Below are 24,782 nucleotides of genomic sequence, written 5' to 3' on the forward strand. Positions count from 1 at the left end.
GACGTTGACTTCAAACACAGGGACTCCTGATCAGCTTTACTAATCCTTTACTTTCTATAGAACAATATTCCGCCTTCTGCCTTTATCTTAACAGCGTGCCCAGCACAAACATATCTAAAATAAGATCAGTCATAAGACTATTCCTCAAGAATAGGGAATGAAGTTGCTACCAAAATTTTAGGGTTTGCAAATAGAATTTGAATTTTTTGTTTCCTCTCCCTCCCAATATTTAACTGAAAAACAATACTACTATGTGAGAATCCTTTACCACAGTAAACCTACAATTATAGAGAAAGATTTATATCTAATGTCTCCTGTTAGAATTTACCTATTGTACTTATCCTTCATTATGTTTGTCACTATATAATTAGTTAAGAATTTATATCCTATATTAGCCCCTCATTACTTATGTTAGTAATGACATTTTGATACCTAGATTTTATTCATTTTGCTTTTATTTTTTATGATATTGTTTGAGGATATGGTTGTTTGATGGTATGGTTTGAGGGTTACACAGGGCTACTTCCTGAAAGTAGTACCCAGGCTACTTCCTGATCAGTGCTGAAGGTTACTCACAGGAGTACTTTAGATGACCATACAGTGTTGGAGACTGAACCAGGGTTGGTGGCATACAAAGCAAGCTCTTTAAACCCTCTATATTGCCCTTATTCCTGAATTCTGTTATTAAAATGGAGAATGAATGGAAATACAGTAAATTCTAAAGTCAGATCAATTGTAATAGTATGTTTTGAAATTTTAAGTAAATAAAATTGAGATAATGATTCACATACCATATTCTTGTAGAATATTTTGATAATTGAAAATTGGTGTTACACAAAATAGAAGTTCATGTATGTTAATTTTAGATTAAAAATCATAATAAGCAATTATTGGTCTGTATCACTGTATCACTGTCCTCCCATTGTTCATCGATTTGCTCGAGCGGGCCCAGTAATGTCTCCATTGTGACAATTGTTACTGTGTTTGGCATATCAAATACATCACGGGTAGCTTGCCAGGCTTTGCCGTGCGGGCAAGATACTCTTGGTAGCTTGCCAGGCTCTCCGAGAGGGGCGAAGGAATCAAACTCGGGTTGGCCATGTTGGCTGCATGCAAGGCAAATGCCCTACCCGCTGTGCTATTGCCCAGCCCAATTATTGGTCATGTTTTCCAAATATTCTTTGGTACTAATGATTTGATTTTTCAAATTACAGGGTTCAACCAAGGTTTTTTTTTTCTCCCAGTTACATAGATGTACTGTGATATTAGAGCCTGTTAGATTTAGATAGTCCTGCATTTGTGAGTCATGTTCGAAATGCATCAATTTGTAAGTTATTTAGAATTCAGGATGACCTTATGATTGACAGTATGTAATAAACGATAATAATGATTCCAAACTAATTTACAAAGCCCACTAAACTCACAGTGTATCTGCAATTAACAAACAAAATGGTTATTTGCCATCAGTGTCCTTTCTTTGGTTAACTATGGTTTAAATACTTTTGCCTATTTTAAAATTGTCTCATCTATTGAGTGTTTTTGACATATTACTGATACATATCCTTTATTATTTGAAATGATACAGTTTTCTCCCAGGTTACATTTTTCTCTTTCTTTCTTTCTTACTGTTTTTTTTTTTAATTTTTGACACCTTGAAAGAACAGGTATTGGAACATTCGTCGATTGCCTCGAGCAGGCCCCAGTAATGTCTCCTTTGTCCTATCCCTGAGATTTGTTAAAAAGTGCCATATTCAAGGCTCTTTCAGTGTTAGGAGAATGAGACCCATCATTGTTACTGGTATTTGGCATATTGGGTACGCCATGGGGAGTTTGCCAGTCTCTGCCATGTGGGCAGGTTACATTCGGTAGCCTGCCAGTTTGTCCAAAGTAGGAATGAGATAATAAGCTGGGATATAGTCTCTGAGTCTTGGCCATTGATGGGATTACACGGCTCCAGGGGCCAGTTGGTGGGTGTGACCCCTGCCTACTGGAATTTGGAGGATCTGGGTGGAAGATGCTCAGCCCCAATCCGAGCAGGCTTGGAGATCTCAGCCCCGGGACCCGCATGCCTTTGTTCCTCTGCTAGTACCTTCATGTGTATGGAGAGTGGTCTCAGCATGGTGGTGGCTGGTTCTGGAGGTCTTCGGTTGCCAGAGCCCTGGTTGGGGTGGGGAGGGAAACTCAACTCACTCCCTTCTAAGGGGCCCCAGCGAGGACAGCCAGGCGCGGGGGAACGTTATATGACTGAAACCCAAATATGAACAACTTTGCAACTGTTTCTCATGGTGATTCACTTTAAAAAAAATTTAGACACCTTGATTTACAATATGATAATATCAAAGTTTCATGCATAAAATATTCTGGTTACACCACACTGTCACCAGAATGTCAGCTTCCCTCCACTCAGAGGGGATATACCCCTGTCCAGTTCCCCCTCTCACCCATTGTCTTATGCACCTTCCAGCCCCCCTCCCCGAAAGCCCTCTACAGAGATGTTTCCTAATAAGTAATAATCTGTTTCCTAATAAAAACTAGTTGTTAGTTTCTCTTGCCTTTGGCCATTTATTACTTCCTTGCTCTGATTCTTTATATCCCACATATGAGTAGAGATCATTCTGCATCTATCCTTTTCCTCTAACTTCACTCAGCACTGTTTTCTCCAGATCCATCCATAGCAGCAAATATCGTCTCTCTTTTTAATGAGTTTTTGTTTGTTTGTTTCTCTGCAATGCTGGGATCAAGCCCAATACAGGCATTTCAAAGAGTTATTTGGTAAATTAACAATAGTTAAAAAATTATATTTTGATCTCATAATTAACATCTTTTTTAAAGCTAATTTTATAAATGTTTTCTCTGAGATTTTCTTCAGGATGCTTACGTTTATCGATTTGCTCGAGCGGGCCCAGTAACATCTCCATTGTGACAATCGTTACTGTGTTTGGCATATCGAATACGTCACAGTTACCTTGCCAGGCTTTGTTGTGAGGGCAATATACTCTCGGTAACTTGCTGGGCTCTCCGAGAGGGGCAGAGAAATCGAACTCGCGTCGGCCATGTTGGCTGCATGCAAGGCAAATGCCCTACCCGCTGTGCTATCGCTCCAGCCCTCGAGGGATAGCACAGCGGGTAGGGCATTTGCCTTGCACACAGCCAACATGGCCGACCCGAGTTCGATTTCTCCGCCCCTCCCGGAGAGTCCGGCAAGCTGCCGAGAGTATCTCGCCCACACGGCGAAGCTTGGCAAGCTCCGCATGACATATTCAATATGCCAAACACAGTTAACAACAAGTCTCATGATGGAGACGTTACTGGGCCCGCTCGAGCAAATCGATGAACAACGGGAGGACCGTGACTGCTTACGTTTAGGTTTTATAATGAGGTCAGTTATCAACTTTGAGTTCATTTTCTCTAATGCTACAAAAAGTAAGCTTATCAGAATGTCTATAATTTTTTGTATACCAGTGTAGTGTGAATTGAAGTACTGTTACCTAAGTGCCTTCTCACTGAAGATGATTATCACTTATTATTTGACTTAAAAATGGTGCTCATTTAAATGGTACTCATTTAATAGAAAAGGTAATGCAGTGCAGGGAGATTCTGTAATATAAAAGTGGTAGGTGGAGACATCTCTGGAACTGTGTTATGTCACTCTATAACATAGTCATATGTTGTCTAACATTTTTTAAGAACACTTTTCAACAATAAAATGAAATTTGTTCTGGAAATGAAATTTTGACCATAAATTCCCCATGTTATAAATTACCTGTACAGATCATAAATAACCATTTCTTTAAATCTTTACCTCCCCAATGGAGTCTGGGACTCTGGACCCTAGTCCTTCATGGCTCTCATTGCAGCATGGCTTTTGTTCCTAAGGATCCAGAAAGTGGATGATGGGATGTCTGGTAAAAAGATTCAGCTGATGGATAGGAACACTGTGGCATATCAACCAAATGATATACAACTCAGAAACAATAAGGAACAAATTGCATATGCATACACATCATGGATACATTTTTAAATGCATAATGCCCCCTGGAGAAAAAAAAAAAGCTAGGCTCCAAAGGCTAGATTTATCTGACATTTTAGAAAAGAAACCAAAAATCAGTAGCTGCTAGGGAATGTGGGTAGGAAACTAACTACTTATCTACAAAGGAGTGCAGAGGAATTTGGAAGAGGTTGATAAAATTGTTCAGTATCTTCAGTACAGTGCCCTTTCACAAACGGATGTTTGTGTACTAAACTCTGTACAAAAGAGAAGATTTTCTTTCATGTAAACTATACTTCAGTAAACCTAACTAGCATGCATCCACTCAGATTTCCCATTCATAAAGTGCTTCTATGAACCACAGCAAACAATTGAATCAGCTGGATTCTTCCAGAAGAGCATGAAGGCTCCTCCAGCAAGTTCTCTCTTCTCAGTGCCCCTAGCAGCCATCAGGCCAATTTCTTCCCACAGCAGGTGCTTGTCTGTGGGTCTCAGGCTGAATTCAGCCAGCAGTGAACTCTTGCTTCATCCCCAGTAGTAATAGTCTGCAGTCTGCACAGTATTTAAGCATTTCTATTGTTTATGAATTTAAAAAAAAAGCATGTGTTTCTATGAAAAGTACACTGAGACTTCAAGTTGAAGCCGAGTATATGAAACCTGGGCCTGGTGTCTGTGTGCAAATGTATTTGACAATAGTGATCCTGTTTGTTACCAGAAAACCTGCTACCTATTAGAAAATTTCCATATAATACTATGTCTACACTTTGTCTCCCAGCCTTTATAAGTAGTCTAAAGGGCAATTTGTATGCTGGTGTTCCTCATGTAAATGAAGTCATTATCCTTTTAAAGGTATAACATCTCCTGTATTCCATGGAGCTTTCTTAGAAACAGATTTGACCTTTCTTTCCTTCTATTCAAGGTGCCTGCAGAGCCTGTGCTCATTAGCTAGAATTTGACTCCATGACATTTCTACTTAATTTTCCTTTTCCTCTATGTTGGACACATGGGGCAACCATTTATGTTCTTTCTTGACCTGAGATGCTCTCTAATCTCTTTCCAGCTGTGGCATTTGTCATTCAGTCACATCAGGATATGGTGACCCTTCTTTCCACACTGCAATCCCCAGCTGTTAATTGATTCATGTTAGAGAAGGAACTAGATATAGTCCTATGGATTTTGCTTCATTTAATTAATGTTAGCCAGAACAGTAGATAGAGAAGCAATTTCCTCTGAAGTGGAAACATACTCCTTATGTATGAGGCAGTGGAAGGAACAAATAATAGTTTTTAAAGCCCTTAATTTTGGTTTTGTTTTGTTTTAAAAGTGCTGTAGATCTGTAAGAGACTTAAAAGCAGTACTTTGGTCTTATTAGTATTGATGACTATAATGATAATTATGAATAATATTACTAATAACTTCAATACAAAACATATTTTTCTGATTATAAAGGACATCGTAAGTTATTGTTTCAAAGAAAATATTCATCACTATTGGTGATTTTCATCACTGTCACCAATATTCAGAGGACAGTCTCATCTTGTTTCTTCACAGCCCATTGAGGTGAGATAGACTAAAACACTTTTAAAGGCAGGGACACTGAACCAGAGAAGTCAAGCAGCTTACTGAGCAACTTATCTACTATGACAGGACTAGAATACAGGTAAACTCTGATACCGTTTCCATACTTTTCATCACCTAACAGCACATCTAGAGATTTGACAATGTGATGTAGGGACCAGAGAGAGAATAAGGAGTGAAAGCGCTTGCTTTTGCATGTGGCCCACAACAGTTTGGTTCCTGATTCCACAGATGGTCTCTTGAGCACTGCCAAGAGTGTTCCCGAGGACAGAGCCATAAATAAGCCCTGAATGCTGCCAGGTATGTCCCAGCATCTCTCAGTCTCCCAAATATGATTCAGATACCGATTTTGGTGAAATGTGTTTTTACAGCGCTGTGTATGTTTTAGGAATTTCACCATTTCACAATCTCCAAATGTCTTTCCCCGACACCTACTGCCAAATGCCAATAGTACTCTACTACAGTCTACTGAGCCCTTTTTACCTCTTGTTCTTACAGACCTTCTCCTACAGTAACCTCAGTTCTGTTTGCAGATTCTAAGAGATTTTTACGTTATTTTGTCTTTTCTTTTGCTTTATTTCTTCCACGTACAGTGCATGTGAAAGTTATCCAGTATTTTTTAATAAATTTATTTAAGAAATTTACATTTCTTCATGTAATTTCTTTATTACAACTGAAAGGTATTATATTTTGCTTAATGTATTATGCCCTCATATTCCATCCACATCACAAAAGGCAGATTTCCATTATAACTGAGTAGTTATGCATCTTTTTTCTTTTCTTTTTTTTCAGATAGTATCTGAGAGCAGAAGAGATTTTTTATTGAACTACTGTGAGATACAGTTACAAAACTTTCATATTTGAGTTTCAGTCATACAATAATGATCCAACAGCCATCCCTCCACCAGTGCACATGATCTGCCATCAATGTGCCCAGTATACCCCCCTCTTTCCATTCCTCCCCCTGCCTCTATGGGAGACAACTTCCCCCATACTCTTTTTACTTTTGGGCATTATGCTTTGCAATATAGATACTTAGAGGCTATCACATTTGGTCCGTTATCTACTTTCAGCACACATCTCCAATCCCGAGCAATTCCTCCAACCATCATTGTCTTATTGATCCCTTCTCTGTTCCAGCTGCGTTCTTTTCTCCAGCTTATAAGGTAGGCTTCCAACTATGAAACAGTATTCCTGGTCCTTGTGTCTACTGTCCATGGGTGTCAGTCTCATATTATGTTATTTTATATTCCACAAATGAGTGCAGTCTTTCTACGACTGCCCTCTCTTTTGAACTCATTCCACTTAGCATGATACTTTCCATGACTATCCACTCATAAGAAAATTTCATGACTTCGTCTTTCCTAACAGCAGCATAGTATTCCACTATGTAGATGTACCAAAGTTTCTTTAACCAGTTGTCTGTTCTCAGGCACTCATGGTATTTCAGTGGTATTTGCTAGCTTTTGAAAAAATGCCCATACTGTTTTCCCAAAAAGCTGGACCAGTTGGCATTCCCACCAACAGTGAAAGAGTGTACCTTTCTCCCTACATCCATGCCAACACTGGTTGCTTTTGTTCTTTTGAATGTGTGCCAGTCTCTGTGGTGTGATATGATACCTCATTGTTGTTTTGATTTGCATCACAAGTGGTCTGGAGCCATAGCACAGTGGGCGTTTGCCTTGATGCGGCTGACCCAGCCGACCTGGAAAACCCGGGGTCGATTCCTCTACCCCTCTCGGAGAGCCTGGCAAGCTATCGAGAGTATCTCGCCCACACGGGAAAACCTGGCAAGCTACCCGTGACGTATTCAATATGCCAAACACAGTAACAAGTCTCACAATGGAGATGTTACTTGGCCCACTCAAGCAAATTAATGAACAACAGGAGGACAGTGCTACAGTGCTACAGATGATTAGTGATGTAAAGCACTCTTTTCATTTTTTCATGTGCCGTTTGGCCAATTTCTTTTTTGAGGAAGCTTCTGTTCATTTCTTATCCCCATTTTTTGATGAGTTGGAGATTCATCATTTTTTTCAATCATCTATCTTTGTATATATGGCTGCATGAATATGAGTATACAAACTTTTGGGGTTGGTTCTTTTAATTCTTTGAAAAGATTTGTTTGCATTTCAGTGAGTGAAATTGCTAGGTCATGTGGTAGATTTTTTTTTTTAATTTGAGGCCCCTCTATACCTTTTCAATAGACACTGTGTTTTTTACCTTGTTAATAAGAGCATGTGAAGAGTTGATTTTTCTGCACCATCATCTATTTTTAGTATTTTTAATGTACATGTGTGTTGATTTTCATTTCCCTGATAAAAAGTGATGATGATAATTTTTTATATGTCCCTTGTCATCTTCTGTATGTTTTTGGTGAACTGTCTCTTCACCTGTTCTCCCAATTCTTTGATTGCTATGTCTTATGGTTATCGAGTATTTGAAATCTTTGTACATCTTGGATCATAACCCTTTGTTGAATATATGATGTGAAAATATTTTCCTACTCAATAGATGTCTTTTCATTATGATAATAGTTCATTTTACTGTTCAGAAGACATGTTTTAGTTTTATAGAATCTCATTTTTTTTTTGTTTTTCTATCCATTGTAGTTAAATTCCTAAAGTTATCACTGAGACCACAATTGTAGAGTGTACTGCCTGTTTTTTTTTCCTATGTATTTTATGACTCTAGGTCTAATAGTCAAGCTTGTAATCCATTTTAAATTAAATTTTGTGTATGATATAAGATAGTGGTTCAGTTTCATTCTTTTGCATCTGCCTAACCAGTTTCCCCTTGTTGAGGAAACTTTTTCATTCCTACTGTTTTCCTTTCGTATTGGATGATTCGAGCTTCTTTTGTAAAGTAGCTATACATTAATCTGTGGGTCTGTTTTCATTCTAATAGTATATTGCTCTATAACTCTAATTTTTCCTTTAAAGAATTCTAATACAATTGTGATAGTGCTTTCATTATCCAAGAACATTCTCAACTGCCTAGTGAACATAACTAAAAACATTTTTTTAACTTGGCTGCTGAAGTCTGTAAGATGATATGGGCACAGACTCCAAGATCCCCGTCAATGCCCCTCACTAATACTTTCATCTGTCAGATATACATCAGAACTGAAAATTGGCATCTTCTTTTCTTCAACTATTTAAAAGATGCTATTAGAAGTATCTCAACAAGAATTTATTAAACATCCTTGATTTTTGGAGAGTCTACCCAAAGATTACTACTCTGTGGAATCTACCCAACTTTAAATATCTATGGGTGCCACAAAAATGTGAAACACCTGATCATTTTAAACAATGAGTACATGAAGAAAGAAGCTGGTGACAAAAGTGACTGGAAAAGACTAGGATCAAAAGAGAAGGAGAAAGAACTAACTTTGGGGTGTATTCATGCGTATATTGAGATGAAAAGTGATGACGCAGACTTTGTGACCATAATCATACATTGGGCCACCATAGCATGGGAATGATTTGCTGTCATCTGTGTTCATCTGTTGTCACCAGCCCCGTGAACACATTGGAATCACTCTTGCTAACAGTCCTGGTATTGCATTTTAAAAATTGGTGTTAAAAATCCACAACATATAAAGAAATATGTACATAATTCAGTAAATTGTTTACAATTAAACATATATGTACATATATATATATATATATATATATATATATATATATATCGTGCCTCCTACAAAACCTTGCATACACTTGGTAGCCACCAAGCAGGAGTTGTAGAATAGTATTTGGACCCAAATATTTTTCTAGTAATTTGAGATAGCCACAAATTCAATGAATTACTTTTGAGTGTTTATTCCACAGTTTAAAGCTTTCAGATAATCATAATGTTTATGGATAGCTAGTATTTATGTGCACAGATGCATAGTAGGTTGTTAAAATAGATATTTGAATATCAGTGCGGGTACCTATGTGTGTGGGGGAGTTGTATCCAGAAGTTATTTTTTTCAGTAGTCCTAAGAATAACAAAACCAAATTGAATCACAGTGAACCTCACAGCTGTTAAAAACACAAAATGTTCATATGCTTTTAGTGAAATTTACCAGCTAAATGTTGCAATACTGATTATCATGTCATCATAAAACTCCAACTCACTGTTATTTGCGTTAGCTTTGATTTTTATTTAACTTAGAATTCGGTTACCTACAGTTTGTTTGGGGATGGGAGATGATTTGAAACCTATAGTCCCTATATTCAGCAGAGTATGGAGCCAAGAGTAGCCCTGAGCACACCCTGGTGTGCTCCCCCAGGTCCCCACCTCCAACTGAAATAAAAACTGCAGAAAAGATGCTGAAGGTATTTTGATCATTCTGTATTTTATTTCATGAGTTCATATTTTACTGTTTTTAATTTTTTTCCTAGTTGTCAAAATAAATTTGTAGTATTAATCCATAATGTTTTAACGGTAAGAAAATATGATCATTTGATTAAGAATGTGTACGGTTCATGTTGCAGAAATCATGGTTTAATGTTACCTAGAGCAGTTCCTTAATTTTTTGAGACTCAGTTTCCTCATCTGAGAATTGGGGCTAAGAATTCAATGCTTGTGATTAAATTGAATGGTAGTTACAATGTGTTAATGCTTTTTCTTTCCTTAAATTACAAGTCCCAAGTTGGCATTATCAGAAAGAGTTAATACTTCTTCTGAATTGCCAACATTGCCAATAAAATAGATTACTAAAAATATTGGAAGGCTTGACATTATTTTATTTTGTTATGCAAATAATTTTGACCCTTGGAAATTATTTATTTTGCTTTCAAAGCTTCCTTTCTTCTTTACTGCTAACCAAACAGTTTATTCCATTTTGTACAACAGTTTATAATGAACTTTAAAAGAACTACTGATTATCTTTGAGGTTTTGGCTCAATTACCTGTTTCAAATGCCCAGTGACTAAGGCAAGCATGTCATTTTCTCTTCTCCTGCAAACTGGAGTATTAACAATAGATTGTGAATAGAGCAAATCAAAGAGACACAAACACCAGTATAAGAGACCCATTGTACTGAGTTTGTATCCAAGTCCGATGGTTTTAATTTAGGTTGGCTGATTGATTATGACAGTCTGACAGATAGCACATTGTTCCTCTCTTAGGATCTCTATATGTCAATATCCCTATTCTTATCTGTCCATTTTGATTCTTAAAACTAAGTGAAATGGAATTACAGCATTCACTTTGTTTTCCTGTGCTAAGTGATTATCTCTGAAGTGCAATTTTGTGATTAGGTGAGATGGCATGCATACTCTCAGCTAATGCTGATTTCCCCCAGGGTGCAGAACAGGTAAATTCATAATGAATGGATGTTGTGCTTTGATTTCAAATGCATGTAAAACCTCACCACGCTTGGTAGTTTTATCTCAAAACTGTGTTTAATTATTCTGAAATTAACAGGAGAATATTAAAGTTGAACTTTAGAAAATGGCATTTACACATAAGTCAAGGATGCTAAATGCTTATGAATTTTAATCCCCTGAAAAAGTGAAAAACAAACCTATTTGACATAAATTGGGGGGTATGGTCATTTAACAGCAGCTTAATTATTTATACTCTTCCTGATTAATTTTTTAAAGTGAACACAACTTGATATTGTCCAATTTCTAATGTTCATTATTTTGAAAACTCTTGGAATTATTCAATTAATTACTGTCACAATAATTAGTGGTTGGTTCTTATAAGTGAATTTGAGTAAAGAGAGCTGAAAAATAACAACTGACAGAGTATTTTCTTTAGTTAATTGCTTTGAAGTTTTTAAAATAAGTTGTGTCCACAGAAATGAGAAACCATCTATAAGGAAGATTATACATTCTTCATATTACACACATTATGACCATATAACCCATAACTTTTTTACCCAGCTACTTACTAAAATTATTGATTATGCTGTGAATCTAGTGTAACAATGGAGATGTTACTGGTGCCCACTCGAGCAAATCAATGAACAATAAGAGGACAGTGCTGCAGTGCTACAGTTGTGAATCTAGAGGGGGCTGTGAGTAATATCCAATCCGCAAACTATTTCAATTGAAACGCTTCATGTATTTAAAAAAAAAAAAACTTGTTATAACTTCATGTAGACAGTGCTAGTTAATGGCTGTTTGGATTCAGTTTTTTTTATCTGCTGCTGTTTTCAACCTTTAACCTCCTATCATCATATCCAATGTATAGTTATAACTCAATAAATATCAGTGTTATAATTTGTTTCATTTTCCAAAATGAGTAAAAATTATAAGTTTAGTAAGTCAATGGGTCATTTTCTGGATATGTCATTTATCTTAATTCCAAATAAATTAGCTTGGAATAAAGTATTCTTATTTAAGTTTTAACAAAGAAAAATCAACTCATTAATTTTTTAATTTCCTGCTATATGTTTCAATTAGTTGTTTGTCTTGTTGACCAATAGTTCTTAAGACAGCAATGACATACCATCTCACACCAGTAAGAATGGCATACATCAAATTATTGGGAACAAACTGTGTTGGCAGGAATGTGGTGAAAAAGCAACTCATCCACTATGGGTGGAAATGTTGCCTGGTTCAACCTTAATGAAAGATAGTATGGTGATATTTCAATAATCTAAGAATTGAGCTGCCTTATGATCATGAGATTTTATTTCTAAGTATATATTCTCAGGAAACAAAGAGATTCATTCATTAAAAATATATGCACATCATTATTAATTGCAGCACTTAATTGTACAGTAGCTAAGATGTGAAATCAAACTAATTGTCCAATGACAGATAAGTGGATCATGAAGATGTCGTATATATCACTTGATCACTTGATCCCCCGTTATTCATCAATTTACTTGAGCGGGTGCCAGTAACATCTCCATTCATCCCTGTTGCGTGCTAGCGTAGCCCAATGGCATCTGCTCATTCTAGGAACATGAAGAGCCTCAAACCGATCATTCAGGGTCTTGAGGAAGAAGTCTGACCATCTTGTAGGTGGGCGTCCACACGATCTTTTGATGTCCCGTGGAATCCACCAAGCTCCCGGGAGAGAACAAGGCAGAGTCTCCTACCCTGTGCCTGACTTTCCTCACCAGGGCCCAACAGCTGAAGACTTCCGGGCCCCAGCCAAGGTCATGCTGGGACCACTCTCCACACACTTGGATGAGCGTCTCGCATAAAAGAACTGGCAGAGGAACCCAGGTGTGTGACACCCGGGGCTGAGATCTCCAAGCATGCACGGTTTGGGACTGGACCTGCCAGTAGCTAGACAGGTACACCCACCAACTGCCGTGTAACCCCAACAACGGCCAGGATCCAGAGATTATCACACCAAGCTCCCGGGAGCGTGCGGCCACAACTTTTTATTTACATCCATTTAATTTTTCAGGATACTTTAAATATCCCACCCACACGGCAGAGCCTGGCAAGCTATCCGTGGTCTATTTGATATGCCAAATCCCGTAAAAAAAAAAATGCATCTCATGCCCCTGACCCTGAATATGGCAGAGTCGAGAAGGATGTGGAAGGAGAGGCTGATAAAATCCCAAGGCAGAAATAGGCTGCCAAAATGAAGAAAGACAAAAATGATTGTCTGTACTTTTAATGCACATACGCTCGCATTTGATGCATCCATCGAGGACCTGATGGTACAAGCGCAAAAGATTAAGTACGACATCATTGGTCTGACCGAAACGAGAAGATATCAATCACATCACACCGTTTTCAACACTGGAGAAGAACTGTTCCTTGGAACATGTGACAAAAGAGGCATTGGTGGTGTTGGTATCTTTGTCAACACAAACTTAGCCATGAGCATTGATTCATTCGAATGCCTAACAATCCGAATTGGACGACTACACTTGAATAGATGTGGCTCACTGCCGGCAGTTTCTATCTTTGTTGTCTGTGCACCAACATCCAATTATGGTGAAAGAGAAATTGAGAAGTTCTACATGGAGCTGGAGAAGTGCTATAAAGAAGATCACATCTTCTACAAGATCATTGTCGGTGATTTTAATGCCAAGAAAGGACCAAGAAGATCAGCCGATGAACTCCACATCGGGACCCATGGCCTAGAATGGAAAGAACAGGGTGACAGACTGAGTTCATCATGTCAACCAAAACCTTCTATGGTATCAGTCACAGTTCCAAAGGGCTGAATCTAAACGTTGGACATGGGATTCTCCCAGTGGACAGTTCCACAATGAAATAGACCATATCATATTCAATCAACGGTTTTGCCTAACCCATGTTGCTGTTGTCCCAAAATTCCAAATGGGATCAGACCACCGTCTCCTTCATGCAAAATTCTACCACACAGAATGAGGAGGAAAGAATGCAAAGTTTAAGAAGAGAACTCCCAGAACAACCACCAACTGGGAGCTCTTTGGCTCTGTTGCGGCAACATGGGAAGATGCCGTCATTGACAACATTGATGAGGAATACGATCGAATGATTGAGCACCTCCATGATTTTGCGAGGAATGCCAAGAGAGAGATAACCACAAAAAAACGCCTTTCTTCGAACACTCTTGAACTTACTCGCCAACGTGGCTTGGCACGTGCCTCAAGCAACCGCAAGCGAACATCCGAGCTGGCAAAACAATGCAGAGAAGCCATCAAGGATGACCTCAAAGACAGGAGAGCAGTGGTGCTGGTAGATGCAGCAGAAGCCAGGAAAAGCATTTGTAATGCCCGCCTGTCCTTCACCAACTACAAGACCAAGATGACTGCCCTCCGACATCCTGATGGATCTATCACATCTTCCAGAAGGTCAATGGAGAAGATTATTCAAGACTTCTACTCAGATCTCTTTAAGAGCCAAGTCCACTTGCCCACATACCACATTCCGCATGATGGATATGGTGTTCCCAATGTTCTCCCTTCCGAAATCCAACATGCCATCTCGTCGGTAAAGAAACAAAGAACACCTGGCCCAGACAAGATCAGACCTGAACACCTGAAGAACTTACCATCAGTACTCATCAATATACTGGCTCGGCTCTTCACACGCTACCTGTCTGAATGCAAGGTTCCATCCCAATGGAAAACCAGCAGGACTGTACTACTATACAAGAAGGGAGACATCCACGACATTGGCAACTATCACCCAATCTGCCTATTGTCTGCCATCTACAAACTGTTCACTCGAGTCATCCTGAATAGGATTAGCAGAGCACTAGATGAAGGACAACCATGTGAACAAGCTGGATTCTGAAAAGGATTCAGTACCATCGACCATATCCACATGATTACTAAGCTCATTGAGGTTTCTCAGGAGTTCAAGATGCCGCTTTGTCTAACATTCATTGATTTAAAGAAGGCCTTTGATTCTGTTGAGACAGAAGTGGTCATAGAAGCCCTAGCCAATCAGGGCGTACAAACTCAATACATCAGGATCCTCCATGAGCTTTATTACGGATTCACTACCAGGATCTCACCATTCTACAAAGAAGTAATCATCCATGTCAAGAGAGAGGTTCGGCAGGGTGCTACCATTTCACCAAAACTCTTCAGTGCCACCCTCGAGAACATCATGCGATGACTGGAATGGGAAAAAATGGGAGTGAAGATAGATGGTCGACAACTACACCACCTCCGCTTTGCTGATGACATCGTTCTAATAACACCAAACATCAGCCAAGCAATACAAATGCTGACCGACTTCCACCATGAGTGTAGAAAGGTCAGACTACAGCTGAATCTTACGAAGACAGTGTTTATGAGAAACAGCCTCATTCCTGACACTCCATTCGCTCTCAATGGAACCACCATCTCCGAATGCAACAATTATATATCCCTAGATCGAGAAATCAACATGAGGAATGACCTTGCACCTGAGTTGCGCAGGAGGAAGAGAGTGGCTTGGAATGCCTTCAAAAGCGTTGAGGAAATAATTAAGAGGACAAAGAACCTCCAGCTCCAAGCACATCTCTTCGATTCCACTGTTCTTCCTGCATTAACATATGCCTCAGAGACCTGGGCCCTACGAAAACAGGGTGAGAACGCTATTCGGGTCTCTCAAAGAGGAATCGAAAGAGCTATGCTTGGAATATCACGATTCACTCAAATGAGAGATAGAATCCGGAGTTCTGATCTTCGTCAACGCTCACGAATCAGGGACGCTGTCTCATTTGCCAAGGCATCAAAAATCAGATGGGCTAGACACATAATGAGGTTTACAGACAACCACTGGACTAGAACCATTACTGACTGGATTCCACGGGACGTCGTATATATACTGAGTAGAATACTCAACAGATGTAAGAAATGATGAAATCATGCCATTTTCTGCATCTTGAATGGAATTGGAAGATACCACATTAAACAAAGTAAGCCAGAAGAAGTGGGGCAAGGACAGAATGATCTCATTTACAGAGTAGCTGAATGAGGGAATGCAGTGTTTGAAAGATAACATGTGTAGATCACCTTTGGTCCCAGAGTATAGGGAGAGAGACAGTAAGGAGAAATGGAGGGAGGGGGAGATGCAATAGATGCAGCAGGGAGCAGGGTCCGGGGATTTGAGTATATTGGTAATGTAAGGGAGTCATATAGCTAAATATCTGAACCACAGAGTCAACAGCATTGAAAACAAGAGTTAAAATCTTCAGCAACCAGAATTTAAAATATTCTTGTCAAGGTGACAGAGAGAACTGGAATCTTACAGAGGGAAGAAGACACTGATGGTGGGATTGGTGCTGGGATATAGTATGTCTCAAGCCCCTTAATGAATTTGTAAATCATAGTTCTTTCATTATTTTAAAACCAAATACTCTTTTTCTTTCTGATAGACCTAGTTTACTTCCCTGTGTACTGTTCTTTCTGATAGACCTAGTGTATTTTTCTATATGTTTTATTATCCCAAGCCCTAAGTGATATGATGCCATCAAAGTTGTTCTCACAGTTTTGCACACTGATTTGGCAGAAATGAACAGTCTGCATTTTCAGCATTAAATCTTTCATACCTGAGTCCCCTGATCCACCTTGCCATAAGTGATCCTTATGAACCAACCCAGGAGTAAGCCTTGAGCAGTTCTGGGGATGGCTCATAAAATAATAAATTACAAGATAAGAATTTTCCAACATTTTGCATGAAATCCATATAGCGTTGGTGACAATATACAATAACAAATAGTACCTCCATGAGCAAATTCTATTTGCTAAAGAATGTTTCTCAAAGTGTGGATTGAAATTCACAGTGTGTGTATTAAATTTATCTCTTTGACCTACTGATGAGGAGACTGCTTGATTTTATTGCTTAAGAGTTCAGATACCTCAATCTCTCCAAGAATAGATAATCTCTCTTCTTTTTTAAAAAATACTAGTTTGTTTAAAAGAAATTTACTTTGAGAAATGTGAGGGGAGAGGATGGAGAGAGGTGTGTTCGAGAGCACTAGGCTTCTTCAGAGCCTATAAAAGATTTGATCTCTCTTCTAGTTGGGCTACTCCCTTCCAATGTACCAACTGTGTATTAATATTTATATCACTATCATTTTAATTTTTAAATTTTAAAAATTGAATTTTATTTTATTGCAATTTAATGGGCTGGAGCAATAGCACAGTGGGTAGGGCAGTTGCTTTGCACGTGGTCGACCAGGATTTGATTCCTCCATCCCTCTCAGAGAGCCTGGCGAGCTACCGAGGGTATCCCGCCCACACAACAAAGCCTGGAAAGCTCCCTGTAGCACATTCTACATATCAAAAACAGTAACAACAGGTCTCACTTCGTGTTCCTGGAGCGAGCAGAAGCCATTGGGCTCACTAGCCTGCGCACAAACAAATGGAGATATTACTGGTACCCCCTCGAGCAAATCGATGAACACTGGGACAATAGTGCTACAGTGCAATTTAATATTAGTCAACCTACTTTAAGTTTAATCCCTTTATTCATTTTCTTTAAACCAACTTTTCCACTGTTACTGATTTACTGTAGTTTACAGTGCTGCCAGGAAGTTTTATGCACATATAGTTCCAACACTATACCTATCACTAGATTTCTCAAGTGTCTCCACAGTATCCCAAAGTCTTCTCCCCTCTTCATACTCCAAGCTCAGTTCTGTAGACCAACTCTCTAGTTCTGTTGCCATTAGCCATTTGTTGTTCCCTTACCACGTTTCTTTTATAAGGCACACATGAGAGAGAGAGAACAGTCTCCCTCTGACTGCTTTCAACAAACATTATACCCTCTAGTTCCATTTCTGCAGGAACAAAATTGCATGATTTATTCTTTTCTTTTTTTTCCCTTACACTTTTTTTTAATTCAGTCACCATGGGATGCAATTACTAAGTTTTCATGATTTATTTTCAGTCTTACAATGATCAAAAACCCATTCCTCCACCAGAGTACATTTTCCATTACCAGTGTCCCCAGTATCCCTCCCACCACCCCCACCCAACCCCCTGTCTCTGAGACAATCTCCTTCATACTCTTTATCTACTTTTGGGCACTATGGTTTGCAATACATATACTGAGAGGGCATCATGTTTGGTTCTTTATCTACTTTCAGCTTGGGATGGGAGATCTGTGCTGAAAGTAGATTTCTTTTATTATAGCTAGTAGTATTGCATTTTATCTATCACACTCTCTTTATCAAAATCATCTAGCCATTAGTTTCTTAACACTTACAGTAATATTTTGGCTATTTGAATACTGCTGCTATAATCATAAAGGCGCACATATTGCAAATATCTTTTCAAAATAGTGTTTTAGGGTCCTTGGTATAGATGCCAAGATGTAGAATTAGTGGGTTTCACAGCAGCTCAGTTATTCAGGTTTGGTTTTCTACTGATTGTGGGTTTTGTTTTTCTGGTTTTTTTTTTTTGAGAAGTATCCATATTGTTTTTAAAAGAAGTTGAACTAGTCAGCATTCCCACCAGCAGTAGATGAGGATTCCCTGTTCCCCACATCCATGTTAGCACTTGTTACTTTTATTTTGAGGAAGTTTCTATTCATCTGTTCCATCTCTTCACATGTTATGATGGTGTTATTTTGTTTTCTTGTTGATAAGTTATACCATTACTCCATAAATCTTATATAATTCCCTTTGTCAGATAAGTAGTGGGCAGATATGTTTTGAAGTGCCTTATCTTTTGATCTCTAAATTTAGTTGACCTCTTTCCTTTCTTTTGTTGATAGATTGGAATATTGTCCTTGTTATTTAGGGAAACAAAGTATTCTTGATTCTCTTAAGTAACATTCAGGTATTTTTATATCACATTGAGTTACTCATTTATTTGTGCCTGCTTTCAGCATTTTGATTGTTTAAGCACCAAGAAGGAGTTTTTTTTTAATTAGTGAAACACCATGAGGTACAGTTGTAGATTTACAGACTTTCATGCTTGGGTTTCATTTATACAATTTTTGAGTACCTATCCCTCCACCAGTGCCCATTCTCCACACTTTGATCCCAGTAGCCCTCTAACCCCCTCCCATCCCATCCCCCTCAACCCCACCCCACCTTTGTGTCAGGGCATTCCCTTTTGCTCTCTTTCCTTTAGGGTGTTGAGGTTTGCAATAGAGTAGCCATCGTGTTCGGTCTATAGTCTACTTTCAGCAGGCATCTTGCATCCCGAGTGAGTCCTCCAAACATCCTTTACTTGGTGTTCCCTTCTCTATCTGAGCTGCCTTTTCCCTCACCATGTGCTGCTGGCTTCCAAGCCTTGGAGCAGACGTCCTGATGCTTATCTCAACTCTTCTTGGGTGTTCTTCTCCCATTCTGTTACTTTATATGCTCCAGATGAGTACAGTCTTTCTATGTCTGTCCCTCTTGAGAAGAGTTGTTTTGCCACTACTTACCAAGCTCTGTTTCAGAAGAACGGAGTCTATTGGCTAAGTGTGAAATCTAGTTACATTTTTCCTAATTTTGCCTGAGTAATATAAGTATTTGTATTTTCATCATATATACCTTTTACTTACAGGTGACAGTATGCATTTAACTTATTTTCAACATTCACTTCTTTTACAGCTTCTGCCACCTTTGAAGATTTTCAGATCCGTCCCCACGCTCTCTTTGTTCATTCGTATAGAGCTCCAGCTTTCTGTGATCATTGTGGCGAAATGCTGTGGGGGCTGGTACGTCAAGGCCTTAAATGTGAAGGTAAGCTAATTTTTTTTTTTCACAAAACACATGATTGAGTTAGCCGCTTATGTTCTGCCTTCTATAATAGTGCCTTCTTTCCTTCAGATATCACAGACATTTTTTTGGGTACTTGTATGTTGGATGTATATTCTCTGATAAGGGAAACCCAGTTCTCCAATCTTTTCTCCAATTTCATGTGAATATGTTTTCTTGTGTCAGTTGTTTTGATACAGACTAAAATCTCAATTTGCATTTTAAATCAAAACTTGGAATAGTAGACATTCAGTAGTGTTAGTTGAAATGAGAATATTCAATTTAATCAAACTCTCAAAGATCCCTTAGCTATTGAGCGGCAGCCCAGAATGTGGACTTAACTATCTACACCAATAATGTGGTTTTTTCATCCTCTGTAAAAATAATCCCGTGAATTATGCAATTCAACTTACTAGGACACATATCATATGTATCATATGATATATGATATATATCATATTTAAAACAAGCGTAATGAAACTCTGTTTTGTTTGGATTTGGAGAATGGAGTTAACACTGAGGTGAGGTGGAGATATAACTGATGTTCGAGCTTTGGCAAATATAAGCACCTACATGTCACCTATAAATGAACTAATGATGATTTTGAAATTCTGTTTGTGACAAGAAAAAATTAGAGCTAGTCCTCTAAACTAAACTGCCTGAACTGGTGTTTCTCTGTAAATTATCTGATCTATGTTATGTATTGGAAAATTCTGAGAAGTATGACAATGGGGGTGGAGGGATAATGAATAATAGTAATAATTTTGGTGTGCCTGTGTCTATGTCTTGCTGTCAAGTGCATGTTATCTAAGCACATGTGTGCACATGTGGTGCCTGTGCCCAAGTACATGTGTTACTTGCATCTCCCTTCTAAGATGTGTACTTATATACTTTCAGACTTTAATGCCTGGGATGTGTACTGGGGCTCTCTCTCCACTTTGAAGAAGCCCATTCTCTGTCTTGTGTGCTTTCTCTCTTCTCTCCACCTCCCTTCTTCATAACTTCCTAATAAATCTTTTTATGTTTAAATAAAAATAATGATAATTGAAAGGAAAATGCTGGTTCCCGAAGTGGAAATCAGACAGTGAGGTATGTTACATATTCTTAATAGTTGTGTAAAGTAATTATTATATTACTTTTAGACAAGACAATTGAAGTGAATTAATTTGTAAGTGATTTTTTTTTGTTATTGTAGATAGGTAAGTGGAGAAGCCAAGATCGAAACCAATGGAGTTCGAAAGTCATGTGATACAGTGTGATTAATTTTCCTGTTTCCACTCAAATTAGAATCAATGGCAACTAACAATGGCTCTCATCATCTGTGGAGATTTGTTTTTGCTCATTTTTTAAAGTTAAAATTGATAACAGGGTAATGAGAACTATAGAAGGAAAATAGAGGGATTAAGGCAGTTATCTTGCATGTGGCCCATCCTGCTTCAATCCTCAATACCACATACGGTCACTGGAGCACTGCCAGGAGTGATCTCTGAGCATAGAGCCAAGAAACTGAGCACTGCCAGGTGTGGCCTCCATCTTCACTCCTAAAAAAGTTGATGGCTGGGGTTGTTGCTGAGTTTGTCCAATAAAATAATAATATAAACCCCAAATCATTAACAAATTGAGGAAGGCAGTTAGAAAAAAAATCAGAAGGGTAATTTTAGTCCTCAAAAGAATAAAAGTGGAAGGGAAACTATGTTTGAAATTCCAAGATTTTCAACCCATGCACAAATAGTTATCAATGTCTGGTTGTACAAGAGTCTGTTTTATCTTCTCTTTCTCAGGCTGTGGTCTGAATTACCATAAGAGATGTGCATTTAAAATCCCCAACAACTGCAGTGGCGTGAGAAGGAGAAGGCTCTCGAACGTATCCCTCACAGGGCTCAGCACCGTCCGCACTGCCTCTGCAGAGCTCTCCACAGGTGCCCCGGATGAGCCACTCTTGGTAGGGCCTTTTGCTTAAATCTTTTTCAGGGTTTCTTGGGAAATCTCTAAGGCACAATTTCTTGGGAAATCTCTGGGAAAAAATCCGAGGCAGTGGCCTAGGAGGGAGGGAGGGTGACCAGGATGTGAATGATTGCATGTATTCTGGACTTGTGTTGTAGTTGGGCCAGCGCGTTGCTAAATATCCAACAGCTTGGAGTTTGCTATTTTAAATTCTGCTTTTTGTAATTGCACTATGAGTTTAGTGTGATTCTAAAATATGTGAGGTTATATCATGGTCATAGGGCCAGAGCAGTACACAACTAATGTGTGAATGTTGCAGAACAGAGTTTGTCAAAATGTAGATATAACCAGAGATAAAAGATCTTGTGCTTTGAAGATGATTAGAATGTATGTTGTGGATAGCTAAATATTTATGCTTGAATGAAATTTGAAATTTTCTCTTTTGAAAATGAAAGACTTGGCATTATAGGTACATTTGCCAATATTTTGTCAAAGTGACACTGATTGACAACTGCCATGAGAAAAAAATATATTTTCATTAGCATTAAAACATATCTCTTGGGGGTAGTTGAAATATTGATAAAATATTCTTCTTTAGGACAATTAAATTGGGACATCCCACGTATTCAAAACAAAGTAAATTGTACCATGAAATTTCCCATATATATATTCATATATATACATATATATATACACACATATATATGTACACACACACACTCCCCCCAGTAATTGTTATAAACTCTTGATAGTGTAGCATACTTAAAAAAGAAGAAAAAAAATAAAACATACTGAAATATTTTGCTTAAATATTCCCTCTTGAAGTTAAAAGTGACAATATATTCTGAGGACAGCTCTAAAAAATTATATTACTTTATGTCTTAGAAAATGATTTGCTGTGATTTTCATAGCACTTGCATTTTATTATAAAATGCATCAGATATAAAACTCGAATACTCACCTTGATAAAATTTTTAAAACATTTTATACTTTGAGAAATTATTATCATTTTATTCCTATGATAAGTAAATGTATCATGGAAGGCAGATATTAAATCCATCAAAGAACAACAAGAATATATGTTGGCAGTTATCAATAATGAATTTGATTATATTTTTTGATAATTACAATTGGTGTTGTTCTTACTGAAAGTTCTTTTGTTTTTATTTTGTTTGGTTTGGGGGCCACATCCAGCAGTGCTTGGGACTTACTCCTGTCTATGCGCTCAGGGCTTACTCGTGGTGAAACTCAGGAACCAAATGGGGTGCCAGGGATAGAACTCATGCTGGCCTCATGCAAGTCAAGTTAGCTGTACTCTCTCTCCAATCCCTTAATTCAAAATGTTTTAATATTTTAAAATACCTCTCATATCAACTAACCAGTTCTAAAGTTATCTAAGTATGAATTTTTGCAAGAAATTATTTTCAAAGTTACAATAGTTACTTTTGCTTTTCAATACAATGACCGAGATTAGTACTAATTACAGAATAGATGTTTAAAAGTATTTTTTAAGTTTAAGAAATAAAGTTATATTTTATTGTGTTTTTAAAATTTTTACTAGAAGAGTGTTTTAAATTATTTAATATACTATGAGAAAATTTGTATGTCATTCATCATTAGACTATGGTAAAGGTAAAGGCCCTCCCGTTGATCGTCGATTTGCTCGAGCGGGCCCAGTAACATCTCCTTTGGAGACTTTGTTGTTACTGTGTCTGGCATATCGAATACTCTCGGTAGCTTGCTGGGCTCTCCAAGAGGGGCGGAGGAATCGAACTCAGGTTGGCCATGTTGGCTGCGTGCAGGGCAGATGCCCTACCCGCTGTGCTATTGCTCCAACCCATCTTTAGACTATATTACTGATAAATATTATCTTTTAAACTTATTGTCATTTTAAATCATATGCACATATATGTAAATATACATATACATATGTGTACTTCAAAATATCACATATTTGTAAGTTTCCTAAGTGTAAATTTATATAAATATTCTAGTAATTATATGCCTATATATGAATAAATATAAATATGATTAATATGTAAATATAATTCAGGAACATGGCACTTTTTTAACACAGGTCTTTTATTTTTAACCAAATTATGTAACTTCTTTCTTTAAGCAAATTAACCATTATTTAACTTCAAGCTTATCTTACATAATATGTTGAATTCATTAGTAACACAGTGCTGGGTGAAAATTTATGTAGTAGATTGACTAAAAATGTAAGAAATCATATTTTAACTATCAGCAATACTTGTAAAATTTAACTATCAGTAATACTTGTAAAATCTTATTGATATTTAGGAGGGAGAAAGTATCAGGACCTATGATAACAGTGATAAATCCTATTATGATAAACTTTCATAGATATGTATAAAATACTCTGCAGGTTACCAGTTAGTAAATGCCCTTGGAAATACTGTTTATGACACTATACTCTTATAACCTTGTTTTACCTTCATGAGAGACCTTTGTGCCCTTATTGAATAGTCCTTTGTCTCTCCTTTAGTTTAATTACTTACACAAAGAAGAAACAATTGTCTTCCTTAGAAGAGACACACACTTCTTGTTTGCCTTGGGTTATGCCAAACATGTTTGAAGTTTAACAAGTGCTTCTCTTTTAATCCCTGTGCTTAGTAGAAATTGAACCATTTTTCATCCTCTTCTCTACCCAGCCTTGGCAGTATCTAGTCTTTTTGCTATCTTCATAGTTATACTTTTTCCACAGTCTTATATAACTGGAATCAAACAACATGTTCCCTTGTTTTGAGTAAAAAACAATGTACCCTTTCCAAAATTACCTTGTTTAGAAACATGTATTTAAGTTTCTCCATGTTTTTTTCAAGGCTTGATAGCTTATTTCCTTTAGGGATGGAATAATATTCCTTTGTTTTGATGCCTAATCTTTTTTGTCTGTTGATCTACTGAAAGCCATTTCAGTTGCTTCCAAGTTCTGGAAATTATAAATAGGGCTATACTCAATATCCATTTATAAATTTTTGTATAGATGTAGGTTAAGTTTTGAGAAGCACATTTGACCTATTTTAATGTTATTTTTAATCTAATTGTTGAGTTCTACAGAGCTCCTTGTTTATTTTACATGATAATAATTCTTTAATGTACATTGAAAATATTGTGCAGATATTTCCCAGATTGTTTTATAATTCATTTAACCTTTTTGGTATGG

At 37.6% G+C, this 24,782-nt stretch overlaps 1 protein-coding gene across 2 annotated transcripts in view; it reads left to right on the plus strand.

The window, feature by feature from the left end:
- The window catches only part of PRKD1 (protein kinase D1), a 324,330-nt gene that overhangs the window by 222,543 nt on the left and 77,005 nt on the right, over positions 1–24,782 (plus strand). For both annotated transcript variants that reach the window (XM_056134138.1, XM_056134139.1), the window contains exons 3-4: positions 19,505–19,636; positions 21,433–21,593. In XM_056134138.1, the coding sequence (XP_055990113.1) occupies positions 19,505–19,636; positions 21,433–21,593 (293 nt within the window). The remainder of the gene's footprint in view (positions 1–19,504; positions 19,637–21,432; positions 21,594–24,782) is intronic.

Source organism: Sorex fumeus, unplaced genomic scaffold (assembly GCF_029834395.1).
Source record: "Sorex fumeus unplaced genomic scaffold, SorFum_2.1 ptg000098l, whole genome shotgun sequence".
Lineage (NCBI taxonomy): Eukaryota > Metazoa > Chordata > Mammalia > Eulipotyphla > Soricidae > Sorex > Sorex fumeus.